General features: G+C 35.3%; 1 protein-coding gene and 2 long non-coding RNA genes across 4 annotated transcripts in view; 1 reads left to right on the top strand and 2 right to left on the bottom strand.

The window, feature by feature from the left end:
• The window catches only part of LOC140146671 (transient receptor potential cation channel subfamily M member 1-like), a 112,717-nt gene extending 101,947 nt beyond the window's left edge, over positions 1-10,770 (bottom strand). The window contains exon 1 of the mRNA XM_072168540.1: positions 10,617-10,770. Coding sequence (XP_072024641.1) covers positions 10,617-10,728 — 112 coding nt within the window. The 5' untranslated portion in view covers positions 10,729-10,770. The remainder of the gene's footprint in view (positions 1-10,616) is intronic.
• Positions 569-8,181, bottom strand: LOC140137240 (uncharacterized). Of its 2 annotated transcripts, none has more exons than XR_011856814.1 (3): positions 8,028-8,181; positions 3,917-3,999; positions 569-889 (listed from the first exon to the last, which is right to left on the bottom strand). It is a non-coding gene; the product is annotated as an uncharacterized lncRNA (long non-coding RNA). The 2 variants fall into 2 exon arrangements; XR_011856813.1 differs by lacking the exon at positions 8,028-8,181 and adding an exon at positions 5,553-5,823.
• Positions 10,771-11,954: 1,184 nt separating the features above from the next.
• LOC140137246 (uncharacterized) lies at positions 11,955-14,637 on the top strand. The gene is made up of 3 exons (XR_011856815.1): positions 11,955-12,011; positions 12,793-12,846; positions 14,285-14,637. It is a non-coding gene; the product is annotated as an uncharacterized lncRNA (long non-coding RNA).
• Positions 14,638-18,383: the final 3,746 nt, after the last annotated feature.

Genomic DNA, 18,383 nt, shown 5'->3' on the forward strand with positions numbered 1-18,383 from the left:
TTTTAAATTTGAAGGAAATCTTTTAACTTTCAAAATTCAATCTGAAGCCATTTTTGAGCATATTTCCAAATCCCTAGCCCCCCCGCCCATGTAATGCAAATTGCAAATTAGCAAAAAGCTTACCCCAAAACAGACAAATCTGGTTATATACTATTCCACAATTTGTATTTTATCTTGCTCGGTGATCTAAATATAGTGCATCCCCACACAGTGTTTCTAGAGTATCTGTCATACATGTCAAATACAGGTTTAAAAATTTGCTTAAAACCCCATTTTACATGATCTGCAGCCTTTCTTAACATATCTCGACCATTAAAAGTGAAATTATTCCAGTTTTAGTATTGATGCCGACTCAAATTAATGCAGCACGTGTATTGCTAACCATGTGCTATCTACTGAAGATAGCAACATTAAGATAATTATGATAATCAGGCAGGGCCTAATTTTTTGTTTCTCAGCCTTTCAGATATTTTTAATTGAGTCACAGAACAAATTGAAACAAACATTAATACAGCCATACCTATTGTTAAGTAGGCAAAGCAATAGTTCAGTGAGTTGGACTTACCCATGAAACACAGCATCCCCTTTTAATGGCTTTTCTTGTTTGCGGCGGTTTTCTTGTAAATAGTCAAAAATGCTTGTGGCTGAAAGCCTAAAATTTGGTTGTACATGATGTTTTGTTTGAAAAATTAATAAATGATCCCATCAAACAACCGTGGGTTCATTCAAAACACCATGTTACCTAATGTTTATGATATGTTCTTCCATTAACCAACAAATATTGGGTAGGTAAGCAGCAGCTGCCAGCTTGATTTTTCGCAGTGACGTGTTGAAAAATATGTACATCCTGTCAATCTTACAGCACACTGATTATATGTAGTGACGTCATCTGGTGAAGAAGAACAAAAAACGTGCCTCAAATTTCATAATTGTAACGCATACTGGCTCTGAGCAATGCAAACATTTAGAATAGAATCTACTCAAATGTCTCCAAATGAGGGACACGGTTGAGTGACTCCAACGCAAGTAATTGCTATACTTGGTACTTCAGTCAAGTATCTGAAGTGGATGATGACATTGGACAACAGTTTATGAGTGGATTGAAGGAGATGAGTACACAAAGAATGCTGGGTGTGCAGTCACCTATGAAAATAAAATCAATAAACCCTAGTCTAAAAGTTTGCGTTGAGGAAAGCCAACATGTGAAATGTAATCTTTTTATGCTTAGATATTGAGAAAACCATCCACAAAGTACAGCTATCACAAAGATAGGCACATGAGCCTTCTTTTGAAACTTTTTTTTCCATTAAGGTCGCATGTCATGAATTGGTCATCTTTTGTGTAACATAATGTAAAATGAGGAAAATATCACCAATTGTGATTCACTTCAACACAACTTTTAATAAATACATTTTAGACCATTATAAGTATATATTTCTGGAAAGCTTATATTACAAGGATGCCAAATCAACAAAATATAACATCATAATACAGGGTGGGTAAGAAATATACAGGGTGGAACATCAACAAAATTAGTATCTTTCTTGTCACAGTGAACCCCATATTTTTCTTTTCTGAAAGCTATGTAGCTCAAAATAAATATGGATTCAGAAAGACATTTCATGGGCCCATCAAACAAATTAGGAAGAAAGAGTTTGGTATCCCTTGTGTTAAACATACAGGGTAGTCAAAAATTGTAAAATAATTTTACAATTTTCATGACATTTATCAATCAAAACTTTTTTCCTCCATTTCTGGCACTAAAACTAATAAGCATAATTGAATTCCTCATCAAATTTCCTTAAAAATATGTGTACTTTTGAATAAGCAGGATGATTCGGGCCAAAGATAGGCCATTTAGAAATGTCAGAGCATTACGTGTACACTTTGTACAGTAACATATAGGAAAAACTGTCTTAATTAGCATTTAATTAGGCAATTAATTAGTTACATCTTTTGTTAAAGTTGATCTACTATGAGGTAGATCTACAATCCAGGATGATATATGTGCAATTTGTGGTCCATGCTAGTTGTACTTTTTAAGATACAAAGGTTTGAAGTTTGCCATATTTTCACAATTTTGTGTACAACTCTATGAGGCTCCCCCGCCCCGGCTCACCCATTGACAAATCTTACATATTGAAGTATAAATCTCAAAGTAGTTGTCCAATTGACTTGGGTTTTTTGTATTTGATAAAGAACATAATTATCTACAAAATGACACCAAACTTTCCACAATAGGTACTATACTTTTAGAATAAACCAAACTTGAAGTGTGAAGAAAGCATTTTCATGTTACGGCTCCTCCATTTTTGGGTGACCTATTTGTGACATGCGACCTTAAATCAATCCCGGTGTGGTTCTTACAATAAAAACACTGATTTTTTTTACCAGCCATTTACCTTTATGGTGTGATTTGGTGGTGTGGAATCTTATATTCCAGACAAGTGTCTGTGGCAGGTATGGATGTGCTGGATGTACCTTGCCTTTCCTTGCCCAGGATCTGAGCAAGATTTAATCTGAGCCATTCCTCGCCTTTTTTAATATGCTACCTTGCCTTTTACCTTTTCTCGCCTAGCCTTGCCAAATATGAGCACTTTCTTGTCTTTGTGGGTTTCTAGTGTTTGGTCTGGCCGGGTCTGTAAGCTGTAGCCACTACAGTATTTACTCGTGGTGATGTTGCATTTTCAAAGAGGGGCATTTATTAGGTCTTTTTCACAGCGGTAATTCAAGAAAAAAAGGGTAAGCTTAAAAATCACACCAAAATGACTAACTATATTTGGACTTCGGTTCAAATGTTTCGGTTGAAACAACTGATGGGACATTGATGGGTGGGGGCAAAAATAGTGTAAATCGGTCTATAATACGTTCAATATCTAGTTCAATAGCCCGTTGAATGTAGGGGCTCAATAATGTTAAAATTGTAGTGGATTTATTATACTGCAATAAGGCCAAAAAAAAAAGTTGTTTGTTTGTCCTCCACTGCCCGCTCCTCAGATCAAGGCCTGACCATTTTTTTTAAATTTATTTTTATAAAAATAAGTAAAAGTCAACATTTTTCAGATTTGGAGTATCTCTGGACCTAGCTAGAGCTAAATACTAAGATCTTTCATGGTTGAAAGTAAAAAAGCCCCCAAAACATTTTGTGTCTTCAATATGCAAAGTTATAACTTTTAGTGACTTCAAAATACATTGGATATGAAATCATTAAAAGACTATGACATGAACACAAATTATAACTTTAACTGCATATTAAATACACAAAATGGTTTTTTTTAAGTCACCATGAATGAATACGCCAAATCTGGAAGAAACAAAAAAATATCCGCCCGCCCACACGTCCTCTTTCAAAGCTGTGGAGGACAAACAAACATTTATTTTTTGGGGGCCTACCTAACAATTGATTTATGTTTTATACGCTAAATACTGGATAATCTGGCTCACTATAAACACGCACATAGAGTAGTGAAGTAAAAATAGTCCTATAGTAAAATAATAAACTAAGCACAATTTTGATTTATCATTGCCCAAATCAATATAAAATTCAAATAACATGGTGAAGTTTTTAACATGGTGAAGTACGGTACATGATTTAGGCCTATAATTATGTCAACACTATTATAGTTGATTGTACGAACAACATAATTTTTTTCTAACTCCTTTTTCTTTCATGGCAAGTTTCTTTGAGACGAGAATCAGAAATTCATAATATAAATCTTAATGACCAATAGTCTTAATGACCAATCGTCCCCTATTTGGGACAATGGTCGAGGCCCTTGTCGAGGTCCAATGACCTTTAACCTTTTCCCATCGCTCCAACATGATATGGAATCTATATCAGTATCAGAGAGAGCACAGAGATTGCCCGGGGAGAGATTGCCCCCCTGCATTACTGGCTTGCTTTTCAATTTCTTACCTCTGGAAACCTCGAAGTCTGTAACTTGTGATTGATATACCGCCATTTCTATATACTTTCCTTCTACATTAAGGTTCTTCTAGCTGTAAAAAAAAAAAATACAAATTAACAAAGAATAATGAAGAATTAAATTTTACACTCCTGTGTAATAAAATAAGATTTATTCCTATTACTTGGCAATTAAAGCAATGTTCAACGGTTTTAGTCACAGGTTTTAAGAGCCTATGCATATGATCCTAGTCCCAATTCTGCTACGCAAAAGGAAATACTCCTGCTGATCCCTATACAGTCCAACCTCTTTTATCCGGCCATGATGGGACCAAGCATTGTCCGGATAAGTGAAAAATCCGGATAAGTGAATTACATGTAGGCCTAATTCTGCATTGACTGACCAAGTACTGAAATTGGGAAAACAAAAGATTGTTTCAACACTAATAGATATGTCATTCCTGGCATTCAGAGCATGGAATTAAGGTGTCAAATTATCAAAAACATGTTCTCTAGTGAAGATTTCTAAGCCGGATAACAGAGAGATCCGGATAAAAGAGGTCCAGATAAGAGAGGTTGGACTGTACTGATAAGTTGACAAGGATTTACAAGCATGTCCACTAATTCAACAATAGTCGTGTTCACATTTTGAGTTACACCAGGCGTAAAGTTACGCTAACATTGATAAAAATTCCACAAATTTTTTCGCTCACGGTACTCCTACCGTGTCCACACCTAGCCTACTCCTAGCACTTTCGCCGACCAGATCCACCAAGCATTCACTTCTGGTCGGTGTAAACATCGACTACCACTTCCAGTGTTTCTGTGACCTTTTTCAACCATGCAATATGTAATGTCTTAGTTCCAACCAACAAAAGGTGAAACTTACACCGGGTGCCTGGAGTAGCAGCGTTCACATTGCAACTTACACCTGGCGGAGGGTACACCCAGCTTGCTACTCCTGACTTTTGTCAGGAGTAAATCGTTGGACGTACGCCTGGCGGAACTTACGCTGACCATCGTTCACACTGCCACTACTCCTGGCAGCGCCTACCGCTACTCCCAGCAACTTACGCAGGCCCTGAAGTCACTCCCATTGTGGCCTGTACACCATCCGCGATAATGAAAACGCGTAAAAGGGTAGTTTTTGTGGGTAACCACAATAAGCGAGTAACAAAATTGCAATTGCTAATCTGCGGAAATGAAATTTAGGGTATGAAATTTGATGCAAGGAATAAAATCCCTGTTAGGGTGTGAAAACACCTGTTTAGGTTATTGTTTTAGCCAAGGGTTAAATCCTTGTTTAGGGTGCTTAAATTCAAAAGTTGATTATCGCGGATGGTGTACAGGCCACAATGGGAGCCCCCCCGGCCAAGGTCCGCCGGGCGTACGTCCGTCAACGTGAACACAACTAATAATCATCCTTTTCAGACTATTTACAAATTGACCTCAAATGACCTTTGACCTTAGTATATGTGACCTTGAATACCACCATTACATGCAAGCTCTCATATCGTTGCAATTGGATGTAAAGTGTAAACTATTCATTAGATACATGTACCAGATTTTTTATTTTCAGCCTATTTACAAGTTGAATTGTCAGAACTAAACCAGATGAATTCTCGTGTCTTTCTTGTTCTTTACTCACATAACTGGGTATTAATCTTAGATCACAAAATTACTTCACAAGGGCAGTGGTTCAGCTCTTCTTCTTCTGCAGTGCAAAATGGGGCAATTTCTTTCTAGCCATGTTATAGAAAACTGGTGAAAAACTGGTGAAACTTCGATGACAACATGATGGTTTTTTTTTTCTGAAAATTGTCCTTGCTATCCGCAGCTCGTAGCCAAATGTCTAAGGGCGCGCACCACCAACTTGCTATAATGTAAATCGTGTAAAAATCGGAATTTTGACAAATGAAATAAGGGGGGGGGGCGGCTAACTCATCATATTTTACAATATAGCTATAAATAATTATAACAAGTTTACTTTACAAGTGACTATAACTTTGGAATTTAGAGTGCTCAAACCCATTACATAAATAATTATATATTTTTTTTAAATCTAACTTTATGAGTGCCTTTTTGATTAATTTATTTTTTTAATCTTTCCAAAATTTGAGAGCTTATAATTAGCAAAAAAATATTTGTCTTTTATAATTGTCACTGTGCGTGTCAACTTACATTAAAGGAGGATTTCGTGATCCTAGCTTCCGCATTTTATGACATTTTGCAATAGATATCTACGAAAAAATTTCAGTTGCTTCCAATTTTGCGTTTTGCTTATGAGTTATGCATGATTTAGTGTATTACACTGCACTGCTCCATAGGCCACTGTTGTAATTTCGTTCTGGTATACCAGTCCGAAGGTGATATTTTGGCTAAACAAATTAATCTGCAAGAACTTTTTGGTACATGGGGCTGTGCAATCCCGGGTGTACAATAATTATGATTTCCAAACGGCGTGCCAAAAATCGCTTGCCCCCTCTCTCGGCCTGCCAAAAATTGCTTGCCCCCCCCCCTCGGCCTGCCAAAAAATCTTTGCCCCCCCCCTTGCACATGCCAATTTGCAAACTTTAAATGGTCTATATACATATGTTGCGAGCGTAGCGTGCAGGAAAATTTGCATATTTAAGCGTTTCCGTACGGTTTCCCTACGGAGGCTACGCCTTTTTAGAGCGTTTTATTTAAAAGGCCCCCCAAGAACGCGTGCCAAAAATCTCTTGCCCCCCTCTCAGCTTGCCAAAATTGCTTGCCCCCTCTCGCCACGCCAAACCTTTCTTGCCCACCCAATTTTACCCTCCCCAGGCCTTCATGTGCTTTACAGATTATTCCAATTGAATGAACACAGCCTGACATAGGCATAGCATGACAAATTTGTGCGTACACTGCGCGATATACGCCACCGTGTACGACTGTTCATGCCTAACACGGACCCATCCATGCCAATGCACTCATGATTGGTTGGTATTGTATGGTATCCATTGTGCGCTCGACCGCTCGTGTTGTAGTTTGAAATACGCAATATAGGATGATGATCGCAGTTGCATTGTGTACAGCTGTTGAAAGCTGCATTCATTCAATAGAGGCTGTCAGTGTGATGTCATATGCCGCCATATTGTGGGTACACGCTGCGATTGTCCTTCGATCTCCATGTGTGATGATGCATGATAACAGTTGCATGGCAAGCTGCGCCCTGCGCGTAGTGTCCTATGCATTAACACGCGTATCATTTGTACCCACAAGATGGCGAAAGGCTGATGGCGCTGCCTAATTCCCAATGTAAACAATAACATGAACAAGTGGAATAATTTGAGATATTTGACTTAATCTCAACTCCCTCAAACAAATAGCTTGCCAACTGCATCGGCACTAGCTTTGAAATTGAAGTTCAGCGTAGCCGTATGTTATGTTGGCTTATGCCCCCAGCATACTTTCCTGCCGCTTTGGCAAGCGGCAGGGCGTTCAACCAATGACAAGCCTTGATTGTGTCTGTTTGCCTGCAATGCGCGTGCGCCACGCCGCTCAGCGGCAGGGTAGTATGAAACCAGCTTTAGCGTGGTTTCTTGTGTGCACATAATTTTATGCGGCACATTGATCGCCCGCATAAAAGTATGTACATGCACCAAGTAACGCTCTGTCCGGAACACGCTTAACTTCAAAGCTAGTGCCAGTGTCTCGAGGTAGATTATACTAAAGTTGTTTTCTTTAAACTTCCGTGGTCCTGGGACGCGCTGGTGAATTGCATTCGCGTAGAAGTGACAAGGTCGCCTACTACGCGCCGCGCCGAAGACCAATGGGTCAGCCGGCTTGTTGTCAAGTGCATTGATCAGCCAACCATGCAGCGTGATTGTTTATTGCTTTTGTGTTTACGCTCGTGTACGCGATACACACAGGCACGACCACGGAAGTTTAAAGAAAACAACTTTAGATAGACTATAGATAGTGTCACGCATGCATGGTGAAACTAAAACCATGTCCATGAATGATGAAAACAATCAATATTATTTTGTATTTTATAGTATACTGTCATGACTGTACACACTGCACAGAATGTGCAGTTCATGTGTTCACAGTTCATATGTGTTACTGTAAATAGGCTAAAATATACAAGGTGTATACTTACTTTGCTTAAATCAAATCTGTTTTGTGCATCGACTGTCAGTACATGGTTACAGATTTGAAGTCGCCATGTCCGTACATACATGCATGGATGTATCCTGGAGATATTTTTGCCACTGAGCAGCAACTTCTGATTCAGAACGTGACGTCGAACGGATCTAGATCCAAATAACATGGCGGGTGCGGGTTGACTATTGTATACGTTCTTAATTGATTGAGGATTAAGCTGTTTAATTTGAAATGAATTCTAGATGCTTTCAGCCATTGCATATGTTTAAAATTCTACAAAAAATGTTTACAAAAAATAAATTTCATAAATGATTGAAAAAAAAAAAAAATGTTTGTACAAAAACATAAAAATTAGGCCCCATGAAAATATTACGGCAGTACGGGGAATTTCGAAATCATCAATTTGGCGACACAAAATATCGGGAGTTATTGATAACAACATCATCCCAAAGACAGACAAATAATACTGTTTTATAATCAAATTTGATATTTTTTTTTTTTTTTTACACACAATTAGTATTTGCAGTCGCTCAAGTTAATATATTGTATCGTAGTTTCTGAATAATAAAGGCCACTTTTAATGATATCATCGAATTTCATATGAATGCCCTAAGTCGCCATCTATACTTTGAACGTAAATAGTATTTAATACGCATTTTCTAATAAAACATTCTTTCTCCCTAAAAAAAAAAAAAAAACCTTACAAATACAATATAAAATCTTCGAATATAATGACATTAGTTGGCAGAAGTAACATGACTGAAAAATAATAGAGATTACGTGAGATACAAGGAAGTGAAAGTTAGGGCGTATGCCTTAACTGCTAGTCAACTTACAAATCGCGAGTTGGGGCATTTTTGAATGCCCTAACTCGCTATTTATAATAATAACGATAATAATAATAATGATAATAATAATAATAATAATAATAATAATAATAATAAATACGGTAATTGTGTATTTGAATCATTTTTAAAACTTGGTTCCATTTAGGGTAGTTGCTTTTGTTAAAGACGTGTGCAAATTTGTTTTTGGATTTTTTGTTTTCGCAGTGCATGAGTGTTAGTAAAAGTGGCCCCAGAGACCCCAGTGCACACTATACTATGAAAATGGGCTTCGATGGTGACAATGTTCATGTTTTACCAACGATTATTCCTTAACGACACTTTTCATAGCTATACACTAGTCCTGCCTGCTGCCATACATCACCCCGGGTGGACTGTTGCAACGGTTTGGCACTTGCAAGTGTAACAAGCTGATTTGTTTGCTTTTAGTTAGACTGCAACCAGGTGATTTTTCCAATTTTGTCATCTTCCCAGAGAGAACTACACAAGGAGTGCTCATCTTAAGAAGAGTGAAATTAGACTCCGAAGATGACCGCGCTGGTGATCTACCAATGAACTACCCCTCATAAAATAAATAAATACATACATAAATAAATAATCAAATAAATAAATACATAATAATAATTAATTAATTAATTAATTAATGAATGAAATGAATGAAATGAATGAAATGAATGAAATGAATGAAATGAATGAAATGAATGAAATGAATGAAATTAATGAAATTAATGAAATGAATTAAATTAATTAAATTAATTAAATTAATTAAATTAATTTAATTAATTTAATTAATTTAATTAATTTAATTAATTTAATTAATTAAATTAATTTAATTAATTAATTAACTAATTAAGTAAGTAATTGAATAATCAATCAGTAATTAATTAATAACTAATTAATTAATCAATCAATCAATCAATCAATCAATTAATTAATACAAAAATACTAGATTGGTAAAATTACGCTGTCAGTGGAGATTGACAACCACCAGAACCTTGGTGGATTGCGGTACAAACAAATTGGATGAGAAATGCAAGACATGGAATATGGATAATATTATAATTATGAACACAATCATCACTTCATACAGCGTGTCCCAAAAGTAGCTTAACATTGTAAATTTGCCATATCTCAAATATGTCCTACTTCATACCAAAAATATGTTGAGTCACTCAACTTAAAATACAATCAAAACACCACATCAGGTAGTCAATAGCTCTAGTTACGCTGTAAGAGGTGGTTTCACTTTACATTTTGAGAAAATATTGTGGAAGTGCCCATGAAAAAAGATGTCTCTTATTGGCAAACAAATATGTTTTTATTGGCCTAATGGGACATGTGAAGCGGTTTATAGATCACATGTTTACCAAAAAATGTAATGCATTTCATGAAGTAATGATTCCGTCAATAGATATTAATTATTCCTTACCAAACATTCAAGTTTCTAGTTTATTTAACTCAAAAAATAGCTTGTTAAATGTGAAATTTTTCAGTAAAAATGGTGACATTTCTTAAATACAAACGGAACAGAACGCGCGGGTTACAAAATTTTCAATATAGCTAAAACAATCTTCAGACTCTTTTGAGGACTTTGATACAATGTATATGATTTGTCTATTCGAATTCTGTCCTACGAAATCGTTAAACAATTTAAGCTGCATGGCCTCCCTACTGTTAGGGACGGTTTACATAGTATTTTGGTATTCCTCAGTAGGAGGAAATAACGATGATACTTTTACCTCTTTTTGCTCCTTTGAAGCGTTGCGAAAATGCCTGAATCAGAAGCAACAGGTGAGACAAGATAATGAACGGAGGTGGCAACTTTGGGCTGTTGAAAAAATGCTTCGTCATATGGTAGTATTGCAAACTCCAATGAAGGTCTGCTTTGTTTTGTATCACTTCACATGCAGTACTATAAGCAAAAGAAAGATTTTAAGGCACTATGTCACAGACAAAAAGGCCAAAAGATGAAAGTTGATACACTCACTAACATATTTGGAAACTGCAAACAGCAGTACACACTTGTGGGTGAGGGCCGAAACAGTGCCACGGAAACCTCGAACATTTATGAATATTTATAGCCTTATTTTGTTTGTTTTGTTTGTATTGGGCCACCTTAATTACGAAAAGCATAAGCCTAGTTTTCAGGTGCTATCGTTTTCCAAACAGACCGCGAACCGCTATAAGGGTCTCATTCATTACCATATTTCCATATGACTTGGACTTTCCAAAATTTTCATCAGTTGCCATTATTGTTTGTAGATTCTGTACAATTGCTTTTGTTATCAATGCAACATTATGAAAAGTAACTACCTTTTTGCTTTCTGTTCTCATTACATTTAAGTGGAATACATTCGTCTATTTTAATCATTAAGCTCGACTATGAATAATAACGTAATTAAGACTATATCCACGTAAAATATTGACAGTATCTTGACTAATAACTGTGCAGTGTCTTCTACAACATACATGTTGTAGTCGCCAGTTTGAATGAGTTATGGTAAGCATGCTTCTACCAACTCTTGAAATGACCAAGATTTGTATATTTATATCATTTTGACAGTTTGTAGTACTCGTTGTTGACATGCTATTTTAAAAAACAACTTCTTGTTGCTGCTTATAATGTTACAGAAACAACATCGTAAGTATTAGTCAAGATATTTTCAATATAAAGTACACAGATATCTATCAATTAAAAGAAGCATAATGAAATAGTTTGACAAACTACCCTATAATTCGTTCTTGTCCGAGCAACTCCTTAAAGGAGGATTTCGGGGCTCGTGCATTAGACGCATCAACATCAGCGCGCGTGCATTATTTTGTCTAATTTCTCTCCCAACAAGTAATACGCATTCATTAACCTATTATTGTCTAAACAATGTTTTCAACGCGTATTACTATTGGTTGAACAAATTCATCAGGTTCGGTAAAATCAAGTAAATGAAAAAGTTCTTATTTCTGATCCAATAAAATGCAATTAATGGCTAAGTTTAGAACACTACTCTGTTATCTTTGTTATAATGCTACTGTATCATCATATTCTTAATGTTATTATAACATGTTGTTTTAACTCTTTCAGTTTGAGTAGTCGGCTGGACGAATTTGACAAAAAAACTTGAAATACACTCAAGAAGGTTAGAACGATGATAGTTTGTTTTGGTTTTGGTTTGCTTGTTTGATTGATGTAACATCGGTTAATGCCTCGCTATTGATTGACTGTACAAAAAGGGTTCTTTTCAAAATTCATTTTTGGACTTGCGAGCTTCTCAACACTTTTGAAAGCTTAGCCAAATATCTATAAAATGGTTTGCTCATGCCTAAGTTTGATAGACAATCTAATGTCCTGGCCTAAAGTATGTCTTAAAATGAATCAGGGCATAAGTGTTTGAATTTAACCTTTTCTAGTATATCTCTTTGAGTTATATGTCACTTTTCATTTTAAAAAAATGCTTTTTGCCCGGATGGTACTTGTTTATGAGCCCGACTACCCTCAAATGCGGGGTATGGTACCAGTGGGCTGGGCAAAAGCTGCACTGCTACCAGAGATAGTTGCCACACGTTGTACACAAATATGCATGATATTATACACCGACATAGGTGATTGTTAATTTATCAATTTTTTTGGTCAACAAGTACTACAGATTGTGTTAAAATGAATTCTAGTTACCAGTTTTAAAAGCGTGCTTCTACCAACTGCAATTAGTTCTTTCTGAAATGACCAAAATTTGTATTGTGTCGTATCATTTGGAAATACATTAGTTAGTAGTACTTCTTGACATAATATTTCGCAAATGATCTCTTGTGGGTGCTTCTAAGTTACCTATTTGTCCAATAGGAAACAATGTTTTCAATGCATAATACTATTGTATTATCATATACTTAATTTCATAATAACATTTTGTTTAACTCTTTCAGCTTGAGTAGTCGTTTGGACGAATTTGACAAAAAACTTGAAAAGCACTCAAACAGGTTAGTACGGTTACTACGGTGATGTTTTCTTTTAGTTTTTGTATGCTTGTTTGATTAGTGTTTTTATGGCGCACCCGCTAAATGCTTCGCCACTGACTGACTGTACAAAAAGGGTTCTTTTCAAAATTTATTTTCTATTATTTTTTATTTTTTAATTGATTATCAGAATAAAAAAGATACAACACTTTAACAATGACATCACTGCCATTACATAATTATCTACTTGTTATTCGCTTTTAATCACCAAGTTTAATATTATTATATCGTTACGAACACGACAGAGTGCCGAATACGCAAAATTGCTGTTCTGAGTAAACGGCGTTTGAAAATCTTCGTACCATTCCATTGGTCCTTCTAAAAATGTAGAACATTCGTGAGCACTGTATATTATAGAATGTTCTGAAATTATCGATATATCCCCCAAAACGCGTTTAACAGCTATTCGGCTTTATGCTGTATCCAAAATGTCTCTACCACTGCGCAGAGAGAGGTCGAATACGTATTCAACTACGTGTAAACCATAGCATGCATTCTTGATTTGGGGCTTTTGTGTAGAAATTACTGGTTGTGTAAGGCTATGTAGACTTAACTTGCTATATAAGTTATAAATAGTCATCCCTGTAATATTTAGCAAAACCTCAAGGATTTTAAAGCAAAAATAACAATATGGGCTTATATTTTGCGTATGATTTTCCGGGATTTTCCAATTTCAAGGGCGCGCGCTCACATTATTAAACCACAGCAATACCATGTGGGGAATGTTTGTACATATTTTGGTATCACTGAATAGAGGATACCTACAGCTATACTTTGGTATCAAATAATTATATTAGTATAGATCATGGAAAAGCCAAGTTAATGTTGAATGTCATTTATCTGATCGATTTTGGTGTGCCGCAGGGCTCTGTAATGGGTCCGCTTCTGTTTACTGCATATATTCGTCCCATAAGTGACATTGCCATCAGTCATGGAATTAGATACCATATTTATGCGGACGACACGCAACTTTACATCTCGTTTAATCCCAGCATTCCCGGTGATATGGAGCGTGCCCTGTCCACATTGACTCGCTGTATCCATGAAATTAAACCTAGATGTCATCAAACTGTCTGAAGCTGAACGATTCTAAGACGGAGTTCTTTGTTGCAGGGTCACCTTACAATCTTAAACACTTGCCCCCAAATTGAACTCACCATTGGCACAGCCAAGATCACAATTATTATTATGACAATTATTATTGTTGTTATTATTGTTATTATTATTATTATGGTTATTATTATTATGGTTATTATTATTATTATTATTATTATTATTATTATTATTATTATTATTATTATTATTATTATTATTATTATTATTATTATTATTATGGATATTATCATTAACATTATTATTATTAATATTATTATTACTCGATCATAATGTTTACTCTAATCAGAGACAGCGGTAGCCCAGGGACAACAAGTCGAAAAGAAGACCAAAGCAGTACAAAGTAGTACAAAGCAGGAAGCAGAGTAGCTTCAATATGTACGATGCTCAAACAAACACTGAAATAACTTGCTGGTATTGTATGGAACGATTTTAAAACTTAGATTATGCAAAGGTAGCATGAAAAGATAGTTGGAATATATTTAAGGTCCATGTGAAATTTGGTTTGCGGGATGTCGTTTTGCAAACTACAAAAGGTAAACTACAAAATACCAACCTGTTACATTCTACAATTTGTAATGATTTGAATATCGCCTTTAATAATTGACTGTTACTAATTTCGGGTTTTCAACTCGCCCTGTTTTATACAATACGATAATACAGTATATAAGTAGAACTTGTAGGCCTACGGTAATCATGTTTATGCATTTTGATTCTCTCTGTTGACTGTGTTATTTGAATATGAACATACTCTAAGAATAGTTATGAGTAATGTTTCAACGCAAAATAAAATATTTACTTGTAATAAAACTCATTTTGTATTGCTAATGGGATTGTAGTTGATGTTGTTGTTTTTAAAATATGATACCGTGACAATAATCAATAATATTATAATCTTTAATATGTTATATTCCTGAAATGACCCTACTTAAAATAGATCCATTATTTCTTTTTAAAAAGGTTCAACACTATTTTACATCAATATCTATTGCTCGAAAAACTTTACCACATGCATCAAATGGCATATTACATCCTGCAATTTGTATTGATTTGAATACTGCCTTCATATATTGTTACTAATTTTGTAAAGTCGGGTAAAGATTATTACAGCTCGCCCTGTTTTATATACAAGAAACTAAAATAGTATACATGTAGAACTAGTATGCATTTTGATGATTGTTGTTTTTTGATCGTGAACATACATCAGATTATGTTCTTAGAATAGAAATGGGTAATAATTTAACGCAAAAAATATATTCAATGTAGTAAAAATGCTTTTGTTTTGGTGATGGGATAGTAGATGATGTTGAAAAAAACAAACATGTAAAGTGTTAAAAAATTATGATACCTTGAACATGATTAATAATTACCATCTATAGTCATTAATATCCCTAAAATAGCCCTACTTAAAAATAGATCCATTATTTAAAAAAAAAAAGAACCCTGTACCTCATGCAGCAAACACAAAAATGTTTTTAAAATGTTTTAAACAGCTGATAGTTTGGGTTTCAATTTTGGTAAAAACATTTGAATAACATTAAATGTCGGGTAAATGTCATGAAAGCGTTTTAAAACGTTTGGTATGGAAATACACTGCAACAACATTTTTAAAATGTTGTCAAAATGTTATTGTAAAATATTTCTTGCAAACATTTTTGGCAAAATATTTTGTTAACACTTAAATAACCGTATGTTAGAATATTTGATGTACGTTATATAACCCGACATTTAAACGTTTTCTGGCAACCTTTTCTAACCCTTTACGAATAATGTCGAAAACGTTTTGTGTGTTGCTGGGATGCGATTATTTAAAAACAATATATATTGCTTGAAAACTGTACCGCATGCATCAAACGGCATATGGTATGCTAACTACGTATTTGATCACATAATTATTGTAATCGTATACGACAATTCTTGGTGTATCAATTTGGTGACCACTCTCTAGCTAGTAAGGTATGACGATTGATTCGACATCTATGTACCATTTAGAAAAAAAATAGCCACCATGTCCCTCGCGAAAATCCCGGCATTTTTCGCTAGAGGCCAAAATCCAAAATGGCCGCCGCCACCATTTTGAAAATTTAAATTTTGAACCAGAGCACCTATAATCATGCGCAAAGACACTTTTTCGGATATGTCGAGTACAAGGATTCCGATTCTGACATTAGTTTGACATTACGGCATCATTTTCACCCAGAAATCCAAGATGGTGGCCATCACCATCTTGAAACATTTAGTTTTGAACCAGAGGAGCTAAAATCGTGTACAAAGACACTTTTTTGGATAAGTCGACCACAAGGATTTCAAATTTGACATTACGACCTCATTTTTACCCAGAAATCCAAGATTGTGGCCGCCAGCGCCATCTTGAAAACAATAGGTTTTGAACCAGAGTACCTAAAATCGTGTACAAAGACACTTTTTCCGGTAAGTCGACCCCAAGAAATCCGAATCTTATTTTTTCAAGAAAATGATGCCGTAATGTCAAACTAATGTCAGAATCGGAATCATTGTACTCGACATATCCGAAAAAGTGTCTTTGTGCATGATTATAGGTGCTCTGGTTCAAAACTTAAATTTTCAAAATGGTGGCGGCGGCCATTTTGGATTTTGGCCTCTAGCGAAAAATGCCGGGATTTTCGCGAGGGACTTGGGGGCTATTTTTTTTCTAAATGGTCCATAGAAGTCGGATCTAGCCAGAGAGTGGTCACCAAATTGTTTGACCTAACTATACAGTACGTGCATCGAAATGATTATAATTAGTGGTATAGGACTTTTTCCGGGGATGACGGGGTGGCAAGGGGGTGCAACTTTCATTCATTAGGGGCGTCACCAAAATGTTCAAAAATGGGCTAAAAAGTACAAAAAGGGCATTAAAATATTACACGGAGTGTGATGGGGTAAGATTACTTGCCACTGCTTACAGGAGGAGAGCTGCAACCCTATTTACGCCACTGATTATAATAGGGTTCATGAATGACAGTTTTTTTGATTTAATACTTCTCGTATCTTAAAAAAATACCGACTGATAAGACTGATTTCGTGATGAAATTTATTGTATAAAAATCCATATTATTATTACATCTACATATCGACAAAAAATTAAACAAATTATTAACATTGGTAAAAATAGCATATCTTAATAATCTGGACGTAATACACTGTAAAAACAACGGATAACAGTTGATAAACACCAAAACGTGTTTAGGCCTATATTTATATTCTACACGTAAAGGTGTAGGAGGCGTTGCATACGATTTACACTATAACACGTTTATAGAAGGATTTGTTGATGGATCTGTAACACTTAAACATGTTTATATCGGTAATATAAACGTGGGAGTGTTTATATTTGTATCACAAAACCTCTATAAACGTGTTATAGTTTTAGTCGTATGCAACACCTCCTATATGCCTACTTTTACGTGTAAAATATAAAAGTTAACGTGTTTTAGTGTCTATTAAGTGTTATCAGTTTTTGTTTTGTTTTGTTTGTTTGTTTTTTACAGTGTAAACGGGTACCCGCTTCACATCAGAGTTGGTTCAATAAATACAAACTTGTTGAAAATATTGTGTTTTTTATATAAAAATAAGTGTGTGTGTTTTTAACATGACAATATGATTACATCGATTAGGCCTATTCAAAAAATAATGCTGGTAAAAAAAAAACATAATATTTGGATCAGTAACTAAACGGTATCCCCTGAATAAACGAGTAGGCCTACCCGCATTACATGAAAGTTGATTCAGACCTATGACTGGAGTGAGCAACGTTTAATTTGTTGCTAAATGAATGTCAGTCAAAGTATTTATCCCCAACATTCCCGATCTTACTCAACTTAGATTCACGGTACATAGTAATTTCATGGAAAAAAACAACAGTAATGAACTGTTCTGTTATGTGAAATATATATTTTCATAACAATACAATTTGTATAGCCACATTAGGCATATAACTCTCTATACCATAGACCTACAAATTATGTTATACAAATTATTTATTCGATACTTCAAAATGTACAAAAGTATATTATAATACAAAATACGCATAACAAAAATAATAATATTAAATAAGTTCTACACTGTATACTCCCGGTGGCATTTTTTATAAAGCTAAATCTTAGACACCCATGCACCCCGATTCCACATTGCTCTCCTGCATTTCCCCTGCTCATCCCTTTCAAAAAATGCAGGTACCTCTGATCCACATGTATTCGAATTCGGAATCTTTCTGCTGCCACACCCCGCGCAGGTACTTGCTATATATTACCCTTACTAATAACATGTTTCACTTTATCTTTCTCTCTCCTCTCCCTTCTCTCTCTCTCTCTCTCTCTCTCTCTCTCTCTCTCTCTCTCTCTCTCTCTCTCTCTCTCTCTCTCTCT

The sequence above is a fragment of the Amphiura filiformis genome, chromosome 2 (assembly GCF_039555335.1).
Source record: "Amphiura filiformis chromosome 2, Afil_fr2py, whole genome shotgun sequence".
NCBI classification, from domain to species: Eukaryota; Metazoa; Echinodermata; class Ophiuroidea; order Amphilepidida; family Amphiuridae; genus Amphiura; species Amphiura filiformis.